We start from the raw sequence: 26,717 nt of genomic DNA, 5'->3' as shown, positions 1-26,717 counted from the left end.
CAGACTTCATGAAGGGGTCAGTATCTGAGCAAGGACTTCGAGGACATGAACTTTTACATGTTTAGTCTTTTCCTGCATCTTATGGAACCTCACCTACATGCAAGACTGCACTAAGTGCTGAGGATACAGAAATGAACAAGAGACAGACCTTGACTTTAAGTTGTTCTCAGTCTGGTGTGGAAGAAAGATAAAATCAATTATTATAACCTGATGAAAAGGAATTATATTGGAGATTTTCTAAAAAGGCTACAAAACTATACAGAAAATGACAGACATGGAGGAGAAAAAGTAACTCCTCTTCAACAGGAAGTTCTCTAGGAGGAGGTGCTACTTGAATGGAGCCTAGAGTATCAAGTAGCCTAGGTCAAACTGGAGATGGGTCTTGAGAAGAAGATTACACACAGAGGAATCAGAGCTCAGGGATAGAAAGGTATGAAGTGTGTACTCTCATGATAGTTCAGACGAGCTGAAGAAGAGAGGTACAAGAAGTGGATAGAAAATAACATCTAGGCTAGGTTATGGAAAGGTTAAAAGCCAGACTAAGAACTAAAGGCTTTTTTTAGGAATAGCTTAATTATTGCTGACTGATAATGCTAATCTATAGACAATTCTGTACGTAGATTCATTTTTACCAGGTAGACCAGAAATTCACTTAATTAACTGCATTTCTGATTAAAAAATTGATGTTGTTGGCATCAAGTAATCAAATCATGGGGTATCCTTAGATTTTTTCCATTAAACGTCTGCTACTGACTACATTAAACTTCTCAGAGTGCCTTCTTTGGTGCTCTGGTCTTTAGTCTTTAGTGCACCTTGGTGGGCAACAGTCATCTTAATTCTATTTCATAATGACCTACTATATATCATTCAGATGAATTATTATAGGAAATGGAACAAAGAACAATGGCTTTTCCCAAACATTTCAGAATCCAGTATTCCTGCATTACTGGCAATCATAATTTTCAGCCACTACTAATGAGTTAGGTTGAGCTTTGCCTTTTCATTAGAAGCTTTGATAGCATAAACTATAACCTACTCCTAGCTAACTCATTTTGGCAAAAAGATTCCAAAGTGTGTGTAGTCTCTAGTTTGACCTCTATACATTTTGTCACATGAAAACAAAATAAATGACCATCTCAAAGGAAGAAATCTATCAATTGGGGAAAAGAGTAAATCAAAAATCAAAAAAGTGCTTCATTCAGAATATTTTTCTTTATTTACTTCTATTTGGTATCATCCTCCTACACATTCTTCTTTAAAGGGGCCACATCAAACTACCCTCCATTGACTGTGGAAATCCCTTGTCTCCCCTTGGTTATTCTATCATCTTTCCTGAGGCAAGAAAGAAATGTTTAAGCCCATCACCAATTGCTAAGAAGAAGTTTAATTGTATGATTAGAATACTTCCAATAACTAGCTGAGAATAAACTTCAAGAACAATGAACAGTAGATGTGGGTAGGGTACCCTATGAGAGTCTTCTATCACCAAAAGGCAGCATGAGGCTATGGATGCGTGAAGGTGCTATAATACAGCACCAGGAAGTTAGTGAAGGCTGCAGATATAAAGATAAGGTGGCACAAAAAATAAGATGCCTACTCTACAGTTTTGCATAGGTCCCAGTAGCACCAAAAGGCCAACTCACCAATAAAAATGTTCTCCCAACTACTTTGGGATGCTTGCAGATGCCTGGCCGAGCAGATCCTAAACAGAACCTCTTGGTTCTCACTCATGCTCAGTGTCAAGGAGAGCTCTACATCCACTATCTACGCCCAAGGTCAGCCTCTGCACTCCTGACATTCTACCTACGCCTTATCAAAGTCATTGTATAATTTCGTTACAACAAATAGCCAGCCAGTGGCAAAAATCCTCCTGTTTTTTTCCTTCAAAATCCCTCCCTATCCACCCCCTTTCTTTCCTGACATCACAGATATGGGTCTCCTCCTACTGCACCATATGCTGTCCACTTAAAGGAACTGTTCAATCTTGCTGCTTCGTTTTGGGATGAGATGTCATTTCACCGAGGCCAGCCCCAGCCTGGTGGCCTCCAGGACCACAATAGATATTTTCCTTAAGACACACTGGAAAGAATTATTTTCTTTACACACTCTCATTTCCTAGTGTATCCTTTTACTACTTTTTTAGTAGTTTAAAAGAAATGTGTCTACATCTAATATCCAGTTAATGTCTTCTCACTGGATCTTTCTTGTATTGAAATGTGCTATTTGATGCGCCCAGCTCACCAAGCACTCTCTGCTAAGAAACTCCCAATATCAACCTTCAAGAAATGTTCAGAAGAAAGAGGTAATATTCCCCCAAACCCACTCCAGCTAAATGTTTTACATTTTCTCTTCAGCGAATTCACAGTATAATTGTATAATCCTTTTTGTCTTATGAATTTATTATCCATATTTACATATAGATGACTTATGACCTTGAGGTTTTGGTTTTTTAATTTCTTTTTTGTTGAGCGTTTTGTATGCCTTGAACAGGAAGGCGTTTGCAGACAGCCTAGGACAAGGGGTACGTAAACAATTTTTTTTCTTATGACAAGAAGGAAAACCTACCTGCCCGTGCTTTTGCTGTGGGGCCATCCCCAGAGGCATTTCAGGATGTGATGGGGCCTGGAGGTCTGTCCCTCGTGTTTTGGGACGCACCACATCAGAGAGCAGACTGGAGGAGATTGCTAGAGATTTGGGCCGAGTAGCTGTGGTGCCCATCCCCCCTGGGGGGCCTTGTTCACTTTTTCTGCTTGTAGCTTCATCTTCCCCTTCAGAGTCCACAATAAAGACATATTCAGCTTTGAAGAGGTCACTTTGCTGCATTCCTTGTGGTTCGTTTGCTTTGAATCCCCTTTCTTGTGAAATCTTTCCACTGACCTCTGAAGGATATGTCAATGTCCCTTGGTCTCTCTCCTGTTGGCTCCCAGCATTCAAGGTCAAGTACTCATTGGAATTAGACTGCAATAAATGTAGAGACAGAAAAGCACGGACATTGGTTTGATAAATCCTTCTTTTTTGCATGTACACGTAAAAGTTTAACCTGCTTATAATCTCCAAGGACAACAGTTTTTAAAATAGATTTAAAAATCAGGTTGGTTTAAGAACGATTAAGTTGAAGTTAATGGTTTACTCTTACTAGCCAACCTGTGCGTCCTGGGCCAAGCGCAAACAATTTAGGGCTCAGAATCAATAAAACTGCTTTCAAATGAATCATGACATGATTTTTTTAAAAAGGAAGGAGGACAGCAATGCATGAAACAAATGGGGATTGGTCAAGGGTTTAGTTAACAGTCAAGCAAAACCTGTGTCTCCTGTATAAGCCAAGGGAGAGAGGAAATCCCATCGAAAGGTTCTAAAGCAATATAAATCTCTCTAAAAGTCTGAAGGAAAAATAAAATTGGAACAAAACGCATAGATATGCAGACAAAACAATCTAAGCTAATTGGGAAGAACTCATGAATAAGACACCAAAAAAAGGTAGATATTTGTAGTACAAAGTATTTTTCACTGCTCTTTATTTTGGATTTGTAATTCTAAATCTTTTCCCATCCAATTTCCTACAAATACACAGAAGGTTTAAAAGAGTAAAATAGCTTTATCAAGCTACCAAAACATCTTTTTCTAAAATGATAGCAACAATGTACACTAGGATTAGGTTTAAAAGACCCAAGATCAATTTTCTTGGTATTGATAAATACATTATGGCTACTGTTTTTCTTTTCTCTGCAACTTTTCTTCAAGTCTAAAATTATTTTAAAATATAAAGTTAAAGAAGACACTAAATAAATTAAATTTCAACTATGATGGTCAATTAAATGTGTGCTAATATGTGTGTATGTGTTGAGTGTGTCATGATAGAAGCCAAGCCATTGATTATATATAACTAAATTAAGGAGTTGATTTTATACACCCATTGCACTTTTTTCAGCTGATGATGACATAGTGGAGATAAGACACAAAGTGCCTCTGATTAGGATTTCTCTGACAATGATCATATCACATGTTAAATTACCGTCTAATACAGTAACAAAAACCCAAATTGGAAAGTTTAAATTAAAAATAGAAGGATTCAAAGACAGATTGCTTACTATGGAAAGTAACAGAAAAACTAACAAGCTACCAAAAATTGAGCTAGTTTTTTAAAACATTATTAATGATCTAAAATAACTCCCCTCCCCCACAGTCCATCCTTCTCTATTCCTTTACTCTGATGGATTTTTTCCAGCATTCATCATGCCTGAGATTCTACTTCACACTTTTCACTTCTTCATTGTCTACCTTCCCAATAACAAATAAGTTATATGAGTTGATTTATTTCACTTGGGATCCACAGCACCAAGTCAATAGTGTGTTCAGTAAATAATTGTTAAATATATAAACGAACAGAGGCACTATTACCCTGTTCTATTATAATATTGAACTGTTTAAAACACAGGAAGAATAACCTTTAACCTTTAAACATGTAGCTATGTATGTATCATTGCAATCAGCAGATGAATATCATCATCTTAGGAAGTTTTGGAGGATTGCAACCAAGATTGACTCATATATCTACAGGCTCACATACTCATAGCATCTAATAGCAAAGGATCCCATGAATATATTATACATAGTCGAGTACTGTTAGAGAGAAACTTCCCAGACGTGCCTTATGTAGTATTCAGGATCCCTCTGAAATAATTTGGCCCCAATAGTCTGAAATAAGATAGCAGCATTGCAAATCCCAGAATCACAGATATATTACTACTTGCTAGCTAAGATGTTTTCATCTTGACGGGGTGAATCAAATTATTGTATTCCCTTCCAGTTGGCTCAAGAATATCACAAAGTTCCCCCAGTCACATTTTATTTTTAATGAGACAGTATTAAAATGTATTTTAAAGAGAAAAATTTTTACCCAAAATGTCATTATTCTTACACAAGTCATTTTCAGGGGGATTTTTTTGTTTGTTTTAATTTCATTTCCAGTCTTGGTCTCATTTATAATCAGAGTATAAGTACAATTTTATAACATTTTTATCACATTATAAAGTTAACATTTTCCATGGAATTACATAATCACTATAATTATAACTTTGTCAAGATATTGTGTTATCAAATTTTTAACTTTCCTCTGATTGTTAGATATTAAGCTGTTTTTATTTTTCCCTAATTATTTTCCTACATAACATTTTTCTTCTTTTGTATTATTTTCTTGGGATACATTTCCGAGAGTTAGCTTATCGAAAAGCCCTGAACAATTTTATGACTATGGATAAGGGTTTCCACCAAAATTGCACAAATTCACCAAATTAGCAGCAAAGTGTGAGCTTGCTAATATCTTCACAACTGCCCCAACATTGGGTATTACATTTTTTTAATGTTGCTAATTTATTACATGTAAAATAATAACACTTCACTGTTTTATCTTGTATTTTCTTTCAAGGTAAATTTAAACTTCTTTTTTAATTTTGTCTTTATTGTTTTAGGATACACTTGGGAGAAGAGGCTGTACCAGGAGGCAGAATCTGTCATGGGCAGAGTAAACAATAGGATGTCAATTCAAAAGGATTGAGAATAATGTATTAGAACCTGGGACTTGACAGCATTTAAGTTCCTGTTGCAGAATTATATATTTAGTCAACCTTAGATGTCACAGTCACCTCACTTTAAGCAGAGGACATAAACATTCATACAAATTTCCCAGTCATTATTATGAATAATTTAACATTAATTGCTTGATATAAAAAAAGAATAAAAGTAATCCTACCCTATTTACAGTTTCTGGATTCTTATCACTTGGCTCCTCAGGAATTTTAACAAGGAATTTAGAGGTGTCAGCCAACTGAGAGTGGATTGGTAGTCTTCTGACAGTGGGGACAAATGTGAAGATCAGAGGTTTGGCTTCAGAATCACCAGAAGAGACCTATGAGACATGCAATAAATTAGACTTTTGGTGTTGTCAAAGGTTTATCTTGACTTTATTCTCTATATATGATGATATTTATCTCATTTATTTTGATAAATTGCCTATTGTCCTGTAATCCTGTGTACAGTTGCCAAAGAAAACAGCTATAAAAATAGTCATAGTGTATTAGATCCTTTTTTTTATGATACCATTTATCAGACAAAGCAATACAACCCCAGAAAGATCCTGTTGCAGGGGATGGCAATGAAACAGCAGGTTAGCTGGAACAATACAGGGCATCTCCACCTCAGTGGGGTCATCACAAACACAGCATCTGGTCTGCTTCAAAATTGACTTTTATCCATTTAACCCTGGGGTAGCAGGTTCAATTTGACTCATAATCACCAAGCATGTAAGAAACTTCCTGCATTTATCATTAATAAGAATGCTACAGTATGGATTTAAAATTGAAAGTATGCTTTTCTGGCTATCAAAATACCAATGCCTCCTCTCGAGGCTCCTCTTTCATTCATTCAAAAATAATTGTGTGAACTATTTGCTGTGGCAGGCACTCAGGGGCTGTGGCTACCACAGTGAAGAGGAAACAGTCGGTAGACCACTCACAAGGAAAAAAGGAATGCACATAAAACTAAGGGAAAGTGGTGAGGGTACCTGCCTACCCAACCTGGGAGACTCTGTAAAAGGAAACACCTGAAATTTAAGTCCCAGTGAAGTCCCAGTATCTAAGAGATAATATTCTTATCTTATTCTAAGACAAGAATAGCACACCCTGAGAAAACCAGCTGAGTGAAAGCATGGAAAGCAGCAGCTGTGGGTATGGATCAAGCCTGGATTTTATCCTGTTGACCACAGAGAAACATTAAAGCACTGTGGATTGGGAAATGACAGTCACATTAGAATTTTAGATAGATAATTCTGGCTTTAAAAAAATACAAGCCTAGAAGGGCCAGCCCCATGACCTAGTGGTTAAGTTCAATGCGTTCCGCTTTGGTAGGCTGGATTTGGTTCCCAGGCATGGACCTATACCACTCCATTAGTGGCCACACTGTGCTGACAGCCCACATACCAAAAAATACAGAAAGATTGGCACAGATGTTAGCTCAGGACAAATCTTCCTTAGCGAAAAAACAAACACAAAAACAAAACAATACAAGGCTAGAGACAAGGACAGAAAGCCAAGAGCAATCAACAGAGGACTAAACGGAAAGAGAGAAAAAGAAGATGGTACTGTAGATTTCTCTTTCAAGAAATTGGGATCAGAAGTAAAGAGAGAGGTTGAGGCTAGTTAGACAGGGAAATAGAGTCAAAGGGGTGCCGTTGTTGGTCTGTAATGGAATAGATGTGAACATGTCTGTAGACTGGGGGACCAGTAGAGAAGGAAAATGAGCAAGGTCCTGGAGGAAGCAGGCAGAGTAAGTTAAGGGGACAAGAGAAGGAACATGGTCTCCTCTGAGCCCAGAGAGAATGGACTAAGATAAAGAAAAGTACATGAATGTCATGGGGGGGAGGAAGCAGAAGGGTGAGGGGAGTCACTTTGATATAATCAATGTTCTTGATAAAATCAGCCCCATCTAGTCACAGTAGCACTGCCCCTCTGTTGCCTCCATGTCTCTGTCATAAGATCTCTCTCCTCTCCCTTCAAGCTGATATGCCCTGGCAAGACCTCTGCTCTCCTCTCCCTTCAAGCTGTGCCACCTTTCTATGCCTTAGATCCCCCAGGCTTTATCTCAGCAGCCCCTTTAACCCTGCTCACGTCAGTCCCTCTAAAAAACCCAGGTCTCTGAGTCATCCCTCAGTCCCTGTATGCTATGCACATCCCTAGTTTTGTTCTCATCGTGTACTGCTCCAATTCCTGAAGGCTTTTCGCTGCACACTTTCTGGAATTCAGTCAGCCATCACAAAATCCTCCATATCCTTAACAACTTCTCTAAATATTCCAGCTCTAGGGAAACCATGATTCCTCTGAAGGACTCTGCTTTCCAGGAAGCTCTCTCAGTGGTAGCTGTTTTCTCTCACACTGGGCCTGGAAGTAGGATAGGTGTCCTCATTCCTCTTTACTGCTTCTAGACCATTCTTCTTTCCTCTTAGCTAGAAACTTCCAGGTTTGAATCTCATGTCATCCGTCTGTACCATTCACTACCCCTCCTTGTCACAGTCATCTGCCCACACCCAAATCAAACCCTTCTTTCTTTGAAGACTTAGTTCCTGGCTCAAATCCACTCTCTCTAACACCATGTTTTTGATAGTGCCCAATATTACACCCCATGGGTAATTTTTCTAATATCATGTTGCCTTGACCTCTACTCTTCCTTGCCTTTCACATCCCTAACCTAGACCCATAGCCACAACCCCTCCAGAGTTTCCATTTTTTCATTCTCTGACCACCACTTCTTTTCTTTCCAGACCGCTTCCTCTAGTACTTCATCTACAACATTTCTCAGACCCCATCAGAATGAAAATCTACTGATCCTTCCAACACTGTGTTTTCCCTTACTTCTTTTCTTTCTTTTAATTGACCACAATTACTCCCACGCATACCACTTAAATCCCTTGTCCTCTCTCACATCATTATCCCCATTTGAGTAAATCACCCTCACTAAATCTAATAATCTAATAATCAATAATTTCATAGCCCACTCACCCTCCTAGTCACCTGGAAAACTCCCATCCTTTCCTCTTTTTTTGAAACCCCCAACATCTTCTTCCTCAGTCTCACTCTGAGCTGATGACTTTGCTTCCCATTTCACTGAGACAATTGAAGCAATCAGAAGAGAACTTCAGGGCCCCCCTTGCATCTACTCACCCACCTACATCTCTGTCCTTTTATGTGGCCTTCAGTCCTGCCATGATGCTCCTAGTAAAATCAACCCTCACTGGAATACTTTGCCTTCTACTTACTTTCATTTATTCCAGAAGGTCTTATTAAATGCCTAGTAAATGCTGGCACTCTTCTAGAGCTTGGCAATATAACACTGAATAAAAATCTCTACCCTAATGGAATCTACATTCTACTGGAGGGAGACAGTAAACAAAATAAATATGTAGGATATATAGTCTTTTCAGTAGTGGTAAGTGCTATGGAGACTGGCTATAAGGCTATTGCAATAACCCGTGGGAGAGATAACAGTAGTCAAACCTGGGCTGCTGCAGTACTAATGATAAGAAGTGTGAAGATTCTAGCTATGATTTAAAGGAAAAGCAGAATTCACTGAAAAATTACATGTGGGATATAAGAGACAGACAAGAGTCAAGATAACTATAAAATTTTTGACCTGAATAACTGCAAGAAATGAGATATTATTCACTGAAATGGGGAAAACAACAGATGAAGCTGGTTTGAGAATAAAGATCAAATTTGATAGGCCAAATATACATCCAAGTGGAAAGGTGGGTATGGGAGTCACATTTAGAGGAAAGTCTGAACCAGAGATAAAATTATTAGGGTTGTTAACCTATATGTGGTATTCAAAACCAGAAGACTAGATGAGACCACCAAGGGAGTAAACACAAATAGGACAAAAAATGGTCCAAGGTTGAACCTCCAGACTGTAACATTGAGTGATCCAGAAGCTGAGGAAGAACTGGTGAAGTTGAGATAGAATTTTAAGAAAAATAGAAAAGTCTAGAACATCATTGATGCCAATAGGAAAGAGGCCTGACCATAAACAAATAAAAGAGTCTGGCCCAAATGTGAACCCATGAATTGATAGTGAAGCAATTTGCTTGGCTATTTTATATAATCTACAGGAATGCTCAACTGCCTATCACTGGAACAGAGAAAGTAAATTGTAAGCATTTCCAGAATTGATGTTTGGAGGTCATTTTGGCAGAAGGATGTTGTGAGTATAAAGAAATTGAGGGTACTGATGAGACTAGAGCAAATGATCAACCATGGCATTCAGTTTGGACAGGAAAAGAAGAGGGACCTCAGATGCAAGGAACTGGAGGTCTCTGTAGCTCAGAAAACAGATTTGACAGCATGGTGAATGTTTGGGAGAAAGGCTTGGGGCCATGATGTGTGGTATATGAGAGCTTAAGATTTAGAAGTCTGGTAAACCTAGATAATTATAAGGTCTAGACTTTGGCCTTGAGACTGAGTATCTGAGATTTAAAAAACAGGAAGGGCACTGAGATCGTGAAAGTCAAGGAACTGGAAGACAAGAATGTCGACAAGGCCGTCCTTATGAAAATGAAAGCCATGCTTATGGCAAGACTGGACTAGAGAGCGAGACTGATAGCTTGATGGCACAGTGTGAGCCTGGGGTCATCGGGTACCTGGAACAGGCTACCTGGGACCCTAGATTATTAAGCGGATATTTTCTGTGTGAGCATGAAATCAAACAAAGAGAACTAGATATTCTTGGAGAAGATTTCACCCGAGTTACAGGCCTAATGAAGGAGCTCTGGACCACTTATAGGGTATAACTTTCTGGTAACTGAAAAACTAGAATACCTATGCCTTCTTGAAACAATGCATGTTTGTTAGCAACTATAAAATACTCAGACAAACCCTTCTGAGCCAACTTTCATTTTTTAATATTCTTTTCTGCCTTTAAAGACATTTGTCGTTGTTCCCTCATTGCAGCCATGACACAATTCCCAGGTTGCAGCTTATCATCAGAAAATAATAAACCAATCCTATTCTTTGCAGGAAGGGACGTTAGATCCCTTGTGAGGTTTGGGAAGCCCACTAGTCTTATCAGCAATACACAATATGACACACTTTATACATAGATTATTTTCCAGGAAGGTTTCTATAAATCTAATCTCATCAATATCGTGATGGATGGAGAGTGGTTTTAGCAACAAAATCATTGAGGGTAGTTCAGATAATTCACTGTACAATTTCATTTGGGTAGGAAATAAAGATAGTCCTTTAGAAGTCCAAGAAGAGGTGAAATTGTGGCACCATCTGCAGCTTCTGTAGGCCCACCCTCATCTCCCGACATGATGACTACAAGTCTATCTTCAGTTAGATCCAAATGAAATTTTACATACTGATATATGAAAGGCTTCGGTATAAGTGCCCTGTGGTTATGAAATACACATAACTGTTATTAACAATAACTAGCTTTGCCTTCTAAAGGATATACAATGACAACAATTTACTTCTCCAAAAACCTTGTACAATTTGTATAATTCAATGCTAACTTAAGATCTCTAAAGTACAAGTAGATTTCCACTATTGATACATCATAAACTATAGAAATTTTAAAGGTTAATAGCTATAAATGAACAAAATGGAAACAAAGTATGAATGAAAACTGATGCTTCCATGAATAAGCTGTGCTTTTATAACAATGCCCTCAAAGGAATTTCTAAGCATAAACACTTGTTGACAATGAAAGCAACTGAAAAGAAGTAAAATTATTTTCTTCTACTTTATTGTTATATTTTCCTACAGAAACCCCCATATCTTACATAAAATTTCTTCACCAGTGTAGAACAATGTTTTATTTTAGTCGAACCAATGCGTAATGACATTCAAGAATAACATAAAAATGAAAACCCTGATAGGACTAAAGACCTATTCATCTTCCTAGTTTGCTGTTAGAGAACAAGATCAGGGATGAATTCCTGTCCACACGGATATCTTCAGAACCACAAAAAGGGCAATGGTTTGGTATTCACTTTTAAGCCGCGAGGACCATGTTAGCATGGGGCTTTTTTCATTGCCTTTCCTAGCATCCTCTTATCTTACCAAGGATGAACAGAATTTTTTTGCACAGAATTTCAGTTGGAAAAGGATTTGAAATTACACTGCAACATTTAGATGAAGAACCACGTGTCAGCGGTAGACTGCTGAACCCCTTGTTCAGGAAAGAGAAAAAATATATTTGCTGTTTACTGCACACTGTGGCCAAGTTCCAATGGAGCCCAGAAACGAATCGCTATGGTGATGAAAAATCATTTTGCACACAAAGCAGAAACGGATGCATGTTAATACCATTGCACTTCTCAAATGCCAATTAACACTTTCGCTTGTCAGTGCCTTTTAAAAACGCATCTTAGTTTCTATCCTTGGGAAACTATTTTAATGAAAGAAATCAAAGCTGAAAGGATTAAAATCTCTTCCTAAATATGGTTTCCAGCGCTTGAAATCTCTGAGACTGTCACCGTCTCATCAGATAGCCAAGTAATAATTTCAGAAATTGTTTTCCCCCATACCATGCAGGCTAACAGCTCCTTTGCTCAGTGTCGGGCTGCAATGCCTTCCTTTCTTCTATTTCCCTGAAAGTTCTCTTCCTCCCGATGTTGACACCCACACTCACAGATGGCCACTAGCCTCCTGTTGAGAGGAGACACTCCAGGGTGTCTTAGCAGCGACACTACGCCAAGGGCAGTCCTGAGCTTTTTCTTTGGTTGCCCAGCAAGCAGCTTTGCTTTTATCAGCTCTCCTTTTCCACTAACTGTAGATAGCATTTCATTTTGACATGCAGTCAAATTTATGTACACCCAGGCGGCTCTCCCGCAATCCCTCTTACAGCAAACATCACAGTGCACAGCCTGTAAAAGTTTTTGAAAGCATTAAGGAAAGACTTCCTTTTACCTGGGGTGTGGTCTGAACGCTCCCTGCCAAGATGCACGAGTTCATTTGGAAGTAAATGTTTCTGCAGTCCCTCGGAAGCCCCTGTTCTGGAAGCATTGATTCATCACATAAGGGAGTGAGCAAACCAATGACTGAGGTGGGAAGGGAGCCTCTCACGAAAACAACACACAGACTCACACAGCAAGAAAGAATTCTAAAAAGAGGTAAAGTGGAATCCTCCCGGAGTTGGAGAATGTTGTCAGCTCCAGAGGGTAGATTCATGCTTAGATGATTTTCGGATTTGGAATTTCGTGAGAGGTGATATTGACTGCTGAAATGGAGCCAGTAGAAGTAAAACAAAAAAAACTGCCACCTATACGTGTTTGCCCTCTTTTCTGTTCATGCATGTATTCCAATTATATACTCTGCAAAAAGAAGAGAGAAGCCAGATTGTGCGGCAAGGAGAAGCTGATCGAAGGGCCTGAGCATCTGCCAATCTCATGACCAGTTGGTCACACTCAGCAAGAACATTCTAAGGTACAAATACATGTAAACCCTGTGTCTAAATAAAGAACTGGAAAACACACAGTGATCGTTTCCAAACATCAATAACTTTATTGGTCTATGGCCTATAAATAGCAAACAACAATATAGGAGCATCTGCGGTGACTGAAGTTCTGCTATGAATCAAATTAGCTCCAAAATAAAGCTTGGAATCAAATATCCATCAAAACAAAATTCCATTCCAAGGTTCCTGGAAGACAGGGAGTGTCCTGACTGCAGACAGGCAAACCCCAGAACTTCACACAAGAAATGGATAGGAGTCTTCAGTCTTTCTATTTTCTAAGCATTGATTTTTCTCCAAATCGGTAATATCTATATTTGTGCTTTGGCAATGAAAGATGTTGTGTCCCCAGGGCTGGTTAAAGACTAAAGGCCATGGGAAGAAAAGACGATTTTATTTTAGAGACCTTGATTATACCTCTTAACATTTTCAATGTTATCAAAAGCCTGAATTTGTGGAAACATTGCAAGCAAAATAATTGTCAAAGTGATTCTATTAACACACTGGTGAAAACTATTCCAAACAATGCAGTAATTTTTGACCTAGAAAATGATCTAAATTTTGAACATCAGTGCCGTGTGATACCACTAAACAAATTGCATGCCTTCTTCTATGCCACGTATATTTATGGATCCTCAAAAATGAATATAATACCCTCCTGCCCTCAAAGAGCTTCCAGTCCAATTGAGAATATAAAACAAGTAGGCAAATAACAGGACACAAAGCAAAAAAATGGAAAAGTCCCATGCTGTGGTTCTCATACTTTACACATAAACCACCAGGAGATTTTGTCAAAACGCAGTTTCTGACTGAGGAGATCTGGGGTGGGGCCTCAGATTCTGCATTTTCCATAAGCTGATGCCCTGTGGCTGGTCTGTGACTTAAGAGGAACTTTTGGAGGGTGGTAAGATCACAGCCACCTGGAGTAATTCAAGGAGAAAGTGGCATTTGGGTTGCCCTTAGAGGGAGGAGGGAATGGGGACCCATGAAAGTGGGATAGAGTAGCATTTATTTCAAGCAGAAAGAAAAGTTTAGGCCAAGGCACCTATCAGAACAGCAGCTGGCACCAGGCATGGTCATGAGGGACAGGACCCCAGAGTCAGATGGTTCACTGGCTGTGGATCTGAACCTCTCAAAAGTCAGTCCTCTCACCTACGAAATACAGATAAGAATAGTACTCATTTCACAGGGTTCTTGTGAAAATTACAATTAAATTCACTACGTAAAGCCTTAGCTCAGTGCCAAGCAAATAATTTAGTACATGTTACTCTTGTTAGTACTATTGTTATTTGGTTTGATAAATGAGAGTAAAAGTAAATAAGACTAGAAAAGCAGATAAGTCTAAATCATCAAAGATCTCAAATTGAGGTGTTTTAATTTTATTCAATGGGGGAATCCAAAAATCAAAGAGTAGCATTAATAAATCCTAGAGAGCACACTCATCTCAACATTCTAGTGTGTGGCTCCCCTAGAGGAAGTGACAGTCCAGTCCTCTGTCAATGGTTCCATCAGTTTATTCTAAGTGGATCAAAACAGCTATGAAGCTGTTCTCCTGTATTTCATTCTGTTCTTCGCCCTCTGATCTTTCCTTTTTTTTTTTTTCCGTCTCTGATCTTTCCTTTCTCTCATTCCCTCTCCCAAACATAAAGCAATATTTACGCAAGTTGGCACAATCAAATTTGGGAGAGGAAATACTTCAGCTCCCATCTTTCGCCCTACTTGAATTCTTCCTTGGATCATTTTACACCATGAGAAGCAATTAAATTAATCCATTATTTTTCTATTTTGCTGTGTCTTATTGGCAACTTTTCTCTAATCATTTTCTTTCCCTTGTTTTATTGATTAATAACTATTAGTGTTATAGACTATTTCTTATATTGATAGAAGTCATAATTTTTACTTTAAAATGAACACATAATGGCCATGCATTATAATAGCGTGCTTCAGCCATCTGGTTAGTATCTACATATAGCCTCAAAGGCATATGTATTTAGGACAATTTCTATAGAAACCATCCTCATTTGAATATAAAATGATGGCATCTGGTTTAAAACACAGGCTCAGTCTTGGACTATGAAGAGCAAGTAAGTTACTTACACAGGATGGGGGGTGGGGAGGAAGGGATGGTCTATCCTCCAATTACAACCACTTTTCCTATTAATGAGAAAGTCATCTAGGGTCTGTACAAGACCCTGATGCATTTTATAAACACAAACATTTAACGATCTCTCTCCTACTAAGGAACACAAACTGCTCTGTTGAGTAATCTTTTTGCAAAAGAAAATAAAGTTTGTCAAAGTTTGGAATAGAAAAATACAATCCAAAACTCTTTAAAATCTGGCATTAATGGATGGCCGAAGTAGGGAGTCCTTCACTCTTCTTACTAAACAAATACTACTGCAAAGTCTTCCATCCAAAAGACTCTTAGGATATTACTTTTAAAATAAATAACACAGAATAAAAAGCCTCTCTTCCTGACCTGGGAAGCAAATTTGAGAAAAAAATAGACTAGTCCACAAAAGTTTGCCAAGAAACATGTAAATGATTAAACAGATCCAGCTGCCAAGGCTGTTCAGACATCCATTTGTCTGTTCTCATGCCTTGTGCTTGATAAAAGAAGGTACTAGAAATCTCATTTATTTATCTTAATAAACACCTGTTGAGTGCCAGGCACTATTCTCAGCTCTGGGAGACATCAAGATAAAGAAGACTTGGACCCTGTTCTCAACGTGAGTTATAGTCCCATGAAGGAGACACCGGTGGAGAGTGAAGTTAGAGAAACGGGAAGGTGATGTGCTGAATATAGACAGCATGGGGACGTGGTCTCAGGCCGTTCCCAGGGACATTTCAGTCTTAGTGTCTGTACTCTTAGTTCCTGTTTCCGGTGATCAACACTGGGACACTGCTCATTCTGTTTTAGCCCTGGACGGTGTTTTACCTCTGAAGATAGGAATTGCTAGGAGTTTAGATCCCTGTCACCAGGGCAATAGGTGATTCCAGGGACCACAATCAGGATTATCCCAATTCACACATTCAGAATTGAGTGTACAGTATTTAAAGTGAATTCTGATATCTCATTAAATATGTGTGAGATTCCATCACAGCCTAAGTTTGGCCTCATCCGTACTGGGCCTGTGTATTAACTTCATCTGGATTGCTCCTACTCTTGTTATTACTGCTTGTAGCTTCTCTTCTCTTTGGGGTATGTCCTCCTAGTTTAAAGGACACTAGTAGCCCTCCTTAATTCAAGTAGCCAGAAGCTTCAAAGTATTGAAGAAAATCTAGTGCCCAATATGACTGTTTGACATAATTAGATATTTAGAAGAAATGAATAAGGACTCATTCATGTCAGAATTTGAAAGAGGAACAGAGATAATGATAACAAACATTTATCCATCAGGAAGAAGTGCCAGTGGTCACTCTCCCCTTATTGAATCACTTTCTTAGCTTGGCTTCTGGCACACCATTTTCTCTTGATCTTCTTTCTAGCCCCTGGACACTCCTCTGTCTGCTTTGTGCCATCTGACCCTTAAGCTTTGAAGTAGCCCGGAAGTCACTCCTTGGAGAAATCTCATCCAGTTCCACAGCTTTAAATTGCATTTATAAGCCAATGAGTTCCAAATTTATTACCCCAGTCTGGACGGCTTCCATGGATAATACATTCACATATCCAACTAGCATCTTCTCATGGACATCTGAAACTTAATATATCTGAAATAAAATTACTTGTCTTTCTCCTGAAACTGTTCCCCACCCCACCCCCAATTTTTCCCTACCTCAGCTTATGGTTGTACCTATTTCTCATTGCGTAGGCCAAAAATGGTGGGCTTATATTGATTTGTCTTGGTTTTCCATTATGCCCCATCACTATATCAGTTTTGGTCAATACACTAATATTCCTGTTTCTCATAACCTCCCATCAATATATCAGTATATTTTGACCCTCCCTTCAAAATAAACCCAGAAAATGAATATAACTCACTACTTCTACTTCTAACACCCTAGTAGCAGAACCTACTTTCATCACCTTTTTGAATCACTTCCTCCTAACTAGTTTCCCTGCTTCCACTTCATGATCTGCTCCCAACAACTCTCCCCCTTGCTCCCTCAGTTCCAGCCACGATGAGTGTTGTGCACTCCTACAGCATGCTAATTCTACTCATTGGAAAGGTTTTCCCAAGCTTATTACTGTTCCTTCACTTCCTCATGTCTCTCTTCAAATGCCACTTGAATTGTAAAACATCCCTCGTCATCTTACATAAAATTGCAACCCCAATTCTAGTATCTCGCCGGAGCTCTCTATCCGCCCAGCCCACGTAATTTTTCTCCAGAGCACCTACCAACCTCTATTGCTTTTATATTATTTTTTTTATTTCATCATTGGATTTTCAACTCCATGAAGGCAAGGCTTTTGTTTTGATCACTGCTATTTTCCTAGCAGTTAGAATAGTACATGGCACATATAAGCACTCAATAAATACTTATCTAGCGAACTTCTTGACTGACAGTGATCTCTTTATTTGTGGACATATCTTACACTTCTTTTCTGCTAATGAAAATGATAACAATTTTGGTAAACTTTGAATTGAGTGCCCAGAAGAAAACAGAATCAGCTGGGTCTCCTCAAGTTCCTCAGTTCCACTGGAACAGGTGTTGTTGGGTTTCACAGGTCCTTACCAAGAACCAAAAGTGTAGGGGCTAACAGAAGCAGCAGGATGAGAGTATTTGCAGTCAGCTCCCTTCCCATGACTCTCACTTACAAACACCTGTAGCAAGAGAGATCAGGATGCTCAAAGCTATGGAAGGAGCTAGGTCAGAAGCAGACAGAATAGGTTCTGAGCTCAGGTTTTTCAAATAGCTGCGAAGTCTTGGGTAAGTCACTTAACTTCTCAGGGACAATTTGTTTACAAAATAAGATTCTAGATCAGTGTTGCCCTATGTGCCTTCTTTAGAATAATCAGCCTTGCAAGATGAATAGTGATATAGGAGTTTTATGGTCACATAAATTTAGAAAGTGGTATATTCTATATCCTCCTTTCGGAGGGGTCTCACATTTCAAGCTTGGTTTAGGCCACAGTTTCTCACAGTTATTTGGCCACAGAAGCCCTGGCTTGCCTGTTGCACACTACTATGCCACGCGCAGTGTGAACCGCCCAACTGGACAGTCCGTAGAGAATTCCTTCTGCTGTGATATTTGATGAATGTACGAAAAGAAGGTAGTTTGCTCAAACAAATTTAAAAAGAGTTTCCACAGAGTTACTAAATAAGATGCTATTCATGATCTAGGCTGGGAGGAGAGCACAGTGGGATAGATGGATCCTCAGATGTGCTCTTACACAGAAAGGAAGAAGACGTATAGATTCCAGGTCTACCAACTATAAACCCATTCGTGCCAACAGTTCACGAGCAACATATTTAGCAGCACAGGAACATGAGTTGAATAAATGTGTGATGAATTGACTAGAAGGTCTTGAGACATATACAAAGAGGTACTAATAAAGTGTGGGGCAAACAGTCAGGATAAAGCATATTCTTTAATAGAAATCCTCAGAGATTCCATGGTGAATCATTTCTATACACATCATAAGAGACACAGTATTCTGACACAGACTGTAGTTCACAAAATCTTATTTCTAAGTGGATAGAGTGATACTAGCATCTTTAGAGTTTACATCATAATTTCATACAGGAGCATGAGAAAGTAATATTTATTTTCAGTATGACTGTTGGTATAATGCGATTTATATGCATTTTCTATTTAAAATAAAAGGAGAAGAAATAGCATCTTATTTTATGTTCCAGATATATTTATATATGAAGAATGCCTTCAAAAAGCTTTCATCATATTCCAACAGTGAAAAATTTTATCTAATTACTCAATTTTGATCATTATGTTTGAAAAGTGTTATGAAAATAGCTCAAACATAAGAGGGTTTAACTGATTACTTTTTAAAGTTCTAAGCTCTTTACATTTAGAGCCAGATGTGAACCACCCCGACCCACAGGGTATCTTGTCAAAGAAAAGAACGAAAACCGACGATTTGTCATTAGAGGCACATCTTGACTTTGAGAAGCAATTGCATTTTAAACAAGCTTCCTCACGCTTGGGCAACATAAGGAATAAGCTAAATATAAGTGTAAAGACACACACATCAAGGAAAGAACTACTACTTCCTATACACATTTTATATTTTCTCTTCGTCCCTCATTTCTTTTCATTTACATTCTATAGAAATACATGACTCTTAGAATAACTGAAGGCAGATGTTCCAAAGCCAGTTTTTGTCAGTTTCGTCTTGGGCTACCGAAGCTTGATTGGAAGAATAAAATAGAGTACAACACAAGAGTAGAACTAACTGTGTTTGCAATATAGTAGAGAGGATATGGGCTGTAGGTCAGAGAGCACTGATGTGGTATCCCCTACCCTCTACCACTTATTAGCTGTGTGACACAAGGCAGATTCTTGATCTCTCTGAGCTTTATTTACGACCATAGAATTTATCACACAAACTGCGACACTCTCAAGCGTGAAATGGGGGGCACTGTTATTAATTACTTTAGGACAACAGGCATAAAATGGGACTATTTGGGGCAAACCAAGACATAATCAGCCTACTTACTAGAAATCTTGAGATAATAATATATCAATACTGTTGTGAGGTTAAAATGGCGTGACATAATAGGCCATATAGGAAGTTTGGCAATCCATGTGTTCAGTAACAGCTATTTCTCCCGTCTCATACGTAGAGATTGGGTATGGGTTAGGGGTGGGGATAATACGAGGGGCTTACAGTGATATCTTTTAAGAAAATGGAGCAAGAGGAATGACTGGCATGCTACTCTGCGTGGAATGCTCTCCAACAACCTCTCCCTCCTCAATTCCTCTTCACCCTGCTGAGTTCTAAGAACCTCAGAGATTCCACAGTGAATCATTTTCATTCGCATGATAAGGGTAACAGAATTTCTGACACACAATATATTTCATAAAATGACTACCTAAAGACTCCTTCCCTGACTCCATGGGTTAGCTACCTCCTGTTACACACTCTCAGCCCCTTGGACTTCTTCATAGCATTTGCTGCTATTAAAACTATACGATTATATAGTGATTCGTTAGTATCCAGCTCCCCAGTTGGAACATAAGCACAAAGACAAAGGGAAATTTCTATTTTGTTCCCTGCTATACTCCCAGCTCCTAATATAGTGCCTAGGTGGTCAATAAATGTCCATTAAATAAATGAATGTTTGTGTGCATTCATGATAGTTGTATGGAAGATTCAGGAAGGGCAAGAAAGATCTCTGTCTTTAAGGAACATACAATGTCAGGATCCATAGAGAAAGGAGTGATTTAATCACTGTATAATTTTGTCACTTTGAGTATAGAGCACATAAAAAAATAGCAACCCACACTGAATGCCAAAGCTGTGAATGTTTTAGGAGTGTATGGAAGAAATCAGCATCAAAAGAGTGTGTGAGGGGCCGGGGTGCATGAATAAAATGGGAAAAGCATCTCTGGTCCGGATCACTCCTCCCACTCTCGGCAGCCGTGGTCTGTCACCCTGGCTACCTCAAACACTTCACCCACTCATCCCGAGAGCAGATTTCATCCTGCATATAATACATAGAAATACTATTTAATGAGTTGTATGTGATGCTGCTCTGGATACTTAATATACATCATCTCTTATATTTCTCAGAACAAGCCAGCAAGAGAATTATTATGTCCATTAGACAAGTAAGAAAAATGAGAGTCAGGAAGATTCAATGACTTGCTTAACTAGCACCTGATGCAACTGGATTTGAACCCAAGTCTGCCTGGCTAGAACTCAGGCAGATGTTGGCTCTTATTTGCTGACTCCTTCTGCCAGCCTTACCTTAGAAATATTCATTTACGGAAAAGTGATAAGAAAGGTGGCAGTACAGAGTGTACGACAATGCAGTAGCCAGCAAGGATTTGGTTCTTAACATAGTTCCTCCCCAGGAGAACTGGCTCTGATGAACATTTTCCCCAAACCTCCAGTATTCATTCGCAAAATGTGGCTACATACTCTGACTTTTCTACCTTTCATAGCTATTCTTCTCTTACTGTTTCTACGTCAGTTCTAGCTATAAAAGCAATGCATGGTTATTTTGCAACATAATTATAAAATGGATAGGAGACACCCCCCAAAAATACAATTATACTGTCACTGGTATTATGTCTATAGTTACATAAATTTCAAGATGGATAGTACAACACAGACACAAAAAAAATTATTGAATGACTAAACATGCTTATAAGTATTTTATTATATTTAGTAAATATTTGTCTTCAAAAACATCTGAAGTAATATGTGAGCTCTGTTTATATTTTATAACATCAAATTGTCAATTCTACTAATGTAAACAATGGAAGCTGGAGTCAGAATCAGATTCAAATCATAAGTCTACCTATAATTAAGTTACTTAAATTCCATGAGTGTTAGTTTTTTCATCTATCAAATGGGCATAATAAAAGCATCTAAATCTCATAGGGTGGATGTGAAAACTAAATGAGGTGACATATAAGACCCCTAGTGTATGGCCCAAAGCATTGTAGGCACTCAATAAATATTGATTTCTCTCTTTCCTTTTAGGATAGATGAAATGTATGAGGTTTAGCAAAAATCTCTAATTAATACAAGTATCAGAATTCTACCTTGTTTACTTACACAGTTTCCTTTTTTTTCTCCCCTTAATGTTTTCCCTCCAAACAAAACAGACAGATTTTAACCATCTTGACCCTTGTCTACAATCATCCTAAAAGATCCTTTATAAACCCTGTGACTTGCCCACAACTGCTAAAAAGGAGATTTTTGTCTTTGCCCCTTAGAAATTGTCATCCAGGGAAAATCCAGTTGATGGCTACAGTGTGCCAATGTATTCCCAAAGGATGGGAGGTGTCCTGGGACTAACCCTGCCCTGCCGTCTTCTGTGAAGATAGGAATTAATGATGACTTTCTGGATCACGACCGCATCCTTCATGCTTAACACTTAGTAAATACTATTTAGATATGTGTTGAATAAATGAATTAATAGTGTACGCCTACCCTCGAGAAAATAAGCGGTAAGAATCAAAGGTGCTATGGGTCATGTATAAAGAAATAGAAGATAAAACAAAGCTTTTCAGTAGCTGCCCTGTAATTTACCCTTCCAGTGGCTCTTCTCTGACTAAATCAAATTCGGGGATGGAAGGCTTCCTAGGGGAGAAATGGCTACCGTTTCAAAAATGAGATATTAAGAAGCAATATAGGAGATAACATAAAGAAAATACTTTTCTTTATTTTCTTCTCACAGTGTGTGATGAAGTAACATGCAGGATGTAAGAAGGAAAAATTTCAAGTTAATAAAATGGAACCCTTAAAGGTATTTTGTACATCATGAAAAGCAAATAGAAGCAGCAACCGTCTTACCTGAAAAAAGCACTTCACCCACTTATCGAAAATGCCCATAGGTTAAAACAAAGAGATTCTTGAAAATTTACAATCAAGAATGGCTCCATCATTTCCCTAAAGAAACCAGATTATCTAACTCATAGGGATTTTGTGATAACTAAATAAAATTACACATGGGACACGCCCAACACGACACCTACCAGGCGATAAGCTCTCAGAAAGGATTAGTCACTGTTGTCGTAGCTGAATGGTGTGATACTGAGTTGCCCAAAGGAACCAGCAATCCAATATTAAGTATATATTTAAAACCAATAAATGCCAGTTACATAATCATCATTTTAAAATTTCATAAAAATATTCTTACTGAATATATATTCCAAATACTTTTCTTTCAAATCAGTATTTTGATTTCTTTTTCTTTCTGATCAACTTTTATTATTTTTTTCTGGCCTTTATATTTTGCATCTCTGTATATAATGAAACTCTATTCTCACTTAGGATTTTATTAATTGATAAGTCTACATGGGAAGGCAAACCTATTCCCTTCAAATCTGCCTATTTTAATCACCAGTAAATTCTAAACAGAAACACTTTTCAAAAGCCTTTGTTTTTGAATATCACAGTACTATTTTATTTGAAAACCTAACTATCGTGCTCCTGGTAGAAATATTTTAAGAATCACTTCTCAGTCTTTTGAAAGCACATATTGACATTAATAAATCTGGTTACCTGAAAAGGGTTGGGGATGCTGAGCAGGCTGGCAATCTGTAAGTCTTGGATTCCAGTATTTTTCCCATACTGTGTCATGTGCAGCTATGTGTGTATATATATACATATTTTTTCAAATCAACATGTGACTGTGTAGGAGACGGGTGAGCCACCAAACTATGCGAAAATAAGTTCTAGAGGCTCTAATGACATTCAGTTGAGCAGTCTGTAGGCATCAAGGAATTTGAGACACACAAGAAATCATTGTTCCAGTGCATACTTATCAAAATGTTTTGCTGTAAAGATAGAATGCCCTCTTTCTATCTGGAGACATTTACTAAGGTCCATAATGTACCATTTCAATTCTCTCAATAAGCTTACTAATAAGAATGCAATATATTTTCCCTCGGATTTCAAATTTCAGTTAAACTACTTTTTAAAATACTTTTTCCTTTAAAAACTAACACAGGAAAAAATAAAACAAAACTAATCCCTCTTCAAAACAGCTTTTTACAGCAAGAAGAGTGGATAATCACCAACTAGCCTTAACACATCCTATGAAAATGGACATGAGATTTTTACCCCAGAAAAAAAAAAAATCTGTGGACTTTTGCCAATTCAGTACTTTTTAAAGGAAGCTTTGGCTTTTCTGGACTACTAACCATGAGCTCAGCAGCCAGCCTGCTGGGCTTGTATCCCAACTCTGCCACCTAACAGCTGTGTGACTTTGGACAGATTACTTAACCTCTCACTGCTTCAATTTTCTCATCTATAAAATAGGAATATTAAGAGTAGCTCCCTCACAGGGTTGCGGTTACAGGAATTAGTACACATAAGCCCTTGGAACAGCACCTGGCATAGAATAAGCATTCAATAAATATTAACTGTTACTGCCGACAATTACTAACAATAGGATGACCATATGTGTCTTAAATAGTTTATGCACTATTTCTGATCTTCCCCCACCCATTCCCACATCCCACTTCCAATACTGTTAAAAATAATCAATGAGGGGCTGGCCCAGTGGCGTAGCGGTTAAGTTCCCACGTTCTGCTTCGGTGGCCTGGGGTTCGCCGGTTCAAATGCCAGGTGCAGACATGGCACCACTTGGCACGCCATGCTGTGGTAGGCATCCCACATATAAAGTAGAGGAAGATGGGCACGGATGTTAGCTCAGGGCCAGTCTTCCTCAGCAAAAAGAGGAGGATTGGAGGCAGATATTAGCTCCAGGCTAATCTTCCTCATAAAAAAAAAAAAAAACTTTTTTAAATCAATGAATGGCCTCTTCTGCTCAAATCATTGTCTTTTTTCTGAACATCTGTGTTAATGACTTTGTTGGCTCCTTTTGTCAGCAAGGAAGTCTTTCTCCTGGTCCTCTCTGAACGCCCTCTGTCCTGGCTCCTCCCCTGTCTCTCCTCGGCTTCTCCTCCTCTGAAATAAAGAGCCCAAAGACTCAGCAGTTATATCTCCTCTCCTCTTTGCCTGAGTCCCCCCGTCCCTGAGGGTTGTGCTCTACTCTCACGGTTTCATCCCTCGTGGGAGCGGGCCCTCGAGTACACTCGGCTTCTGCCCTCTCTCCCGAGCTCCAGCTTCCCCCCGCCGGGTGTTCACTTGCTGGCTCTAATGCACACACTATAGTGCAAGTGGTTGGGCTGGGGAGCTTGACAAACGTGGGTCTGAGGTCTGCCTTTGCCGTTTACAAGCTGCATGACCTTGATCAATTTTCCGAATTTCTGGAAATCTCTATTTCCTCATCTGTAATAGGTCATTTAGAAAACCTACTTCATAGGCTCCATTATATAATACAACAGATTTAAGGCATTTGACATAGTTCCTGGTATATTGAAAACACTTGACATATATCAGGTGATTATTAATATTAATGCCCAATTGGATATGTCCAAAATCTTTTGACATTCCACACCCATATATAAAATAACTGTTCTTCTCCATAATTTCTGAAATATTTTGCTGCCATGGTCAGTTTGAGGATACTAGACTTTAGCCCCTTTATTATTTTGTCTCACTTGTTTACACAGTCTGAAATAGAATATGGCAATATATCCTTCGAGTACAATAAAAAAAATTCAGCTGCATACTTTGCTGCCTGGCTTAAAGGTTATGTTCTGCAGCCTCCCTTACTGGTAGCTGTGGCCATGTGATTAAGCTGGGACCATTGAGATGTAATTAGAAGTAAGTCTCCTTAAAATGGTGTGGCCTGCCCTTTTTTATCTCAGCCTCCATCTCACCATCTGGAATTTGGAGGTGACGGCTGGATCTTCAGCTGCCACATTAGACCCTGATGATAAAAGCTTCACTCTAGAGATGATAGAATGATGTATGAACTGACAGGAGGAGCCCCCAGGCAAGGTCAGGACTGACAACCTCTGAACTTCATTTTTTAATGTGAGAGAGCAGTAAACATCTATCACGAGATTCTTCTCTTGTCTACAGCAAGATCTAATCTTAAGTGAATCAACATTTCAATTTCTAGCTCTTCTCTAACAGGCACCTTTCATTCTAGCCAGGCCAGTTTCCTCAGTCTCCCAACTTGCTTTGGCTCAGATTGGTCCCTTTGCCCGTACTCTCTTCTTACTCTCAAGTATCTTGGGTTTGCTCAACCAAAAATGTTCGGATCTACCAGGAGCTTACAGCTGATTCTTGAAGTGCTCAACTCTCCCCCTCTCCTCTGAATGCTGTAGCATTTGTATTTTCTTCCACATCATCGATTATCCCCATAAAACAATCTTGTCTCCTGAATTACTGGTAAGATCCTTAATAATCATGTCTTGCAGGTTGGGTTTTCCAGAAAGAGATCCCAAGACAAAGTTCAGGGTGCTAGTTATGTACAAGGGATAAACACTGGTGAGAAGAAAGGGGCAGAAGCAGGACTGGGCTGAGCTGCGATGCAGACCTGACAGAGCCCGGCTAGTTGCTTAGGGAGTTCTGGAGACAGCACGACCAGGAGAGCATCTCATATCCAGGCAGGGACCAGGCCTTCACCCATGGGGGCTGTCCTGGCCAGGTATGACCTCAGTGAAGCAGCTCTCTGCAGACAAGGCAGACCCTGGAGGAGGTGACAGTTGGAGGCTGTCTGCCGACCGAACTTCCTGAGGCTCAGCAGCAAGACCTGGCTCAGAGAGGGAGCTGGACACACATCACTGTGTCTGCCACCCTGTGCCTGGATTTTATGCTTCTCTTCCCAAAACACCAATTTTAATATTAAACCTACAATACATTTGATAAATATTTACAGAATAGTTTATTAAAACATTCTATGCTTAGCCTAAGAAATATAAGCTGTGTGAAGTTCATGAAATAAATCTATTCATGCCTTTGAAAAGGTATTTAAAAGTTTCTTTATAAGAAAAAATCTCTTTAAAACATTTTCCTTCTGCTTCCTGGAATCAGCATTGACTTTCCAAAAGATTTAAGTCGCCTGTTTTGCAGAAAATGCCTTTTTTGCTTAACTCTATGTAACGCCTACCACCATGCTGGATGCTGCCAGGGCCTCCAGACACACTCCATCTGAAGGACGAGCAAGTGGGAAGGACCGCCCATTGAACTTGCTTCCTCTGCAGAACACTGTGCTCT

The 26,717-nt window shown here is 38.9% G+C and overlaps 1 protein-coding gene across 50 annotated transcripts in view; it reads right to left on the bottom strand.

Annotated features, from left to right (window-relative positions):
• MLIP (muscular LMNA interacting protein) overlaps positions 1 to 26,717 on the bottom strand; it is a 232,125-nt gene that overhangs the window by 118,089 nt on the left and 87,319 nt on the right. For 31 of the 50 annotated variants that reach the window (XM_070586268.1, XM_070586275.1, XM_070586292.1 and 28 more), the window contains exons 2-3: positions 5,750 to 5,905; positions 2,566 to 2,958 (exon numbers count right to left, since the gene is read on the bottom strand). In XM_070586268.1, coding sequence (XP_070442369.1) covers positions 2,566 to 2,823 — 258 coding nt within the window. In that variant the 5' untranslated portion in view covers positions 2,824 to 2,958; positions 5,750 to 5,905. Of the gene's footprint in view, positions 1 to 2,565; positions 2,959 to 5,749; positions 5,906 to 23,144; positions 23,748 to 26,717 lie in introns of those variants that run through there. The other 19 variants (XM_070586254.1, XM_070586294.1, XM_070586269.1 and 16 more) reach the window with 3 other exon arrangements.

Source organism: Equus przewalskii, chromosome 19 (genome assembly GCF_037783145.1).
Source record: "Equus przewalskii isolate Varuska chromosome 19, EquPr2, whole genome shotgun sequence".
Classification (NCBI taxonomy): Eukaryota; Metazoa; Chordata; class Mammalia; order Perissodactyla; family Equidae; genus Equus; species Equus przewalskii.
Note: the sequence above shows the minus strand (reverse complement) of the source record. Positions and strands in the feature narration are given on the sequence as shown.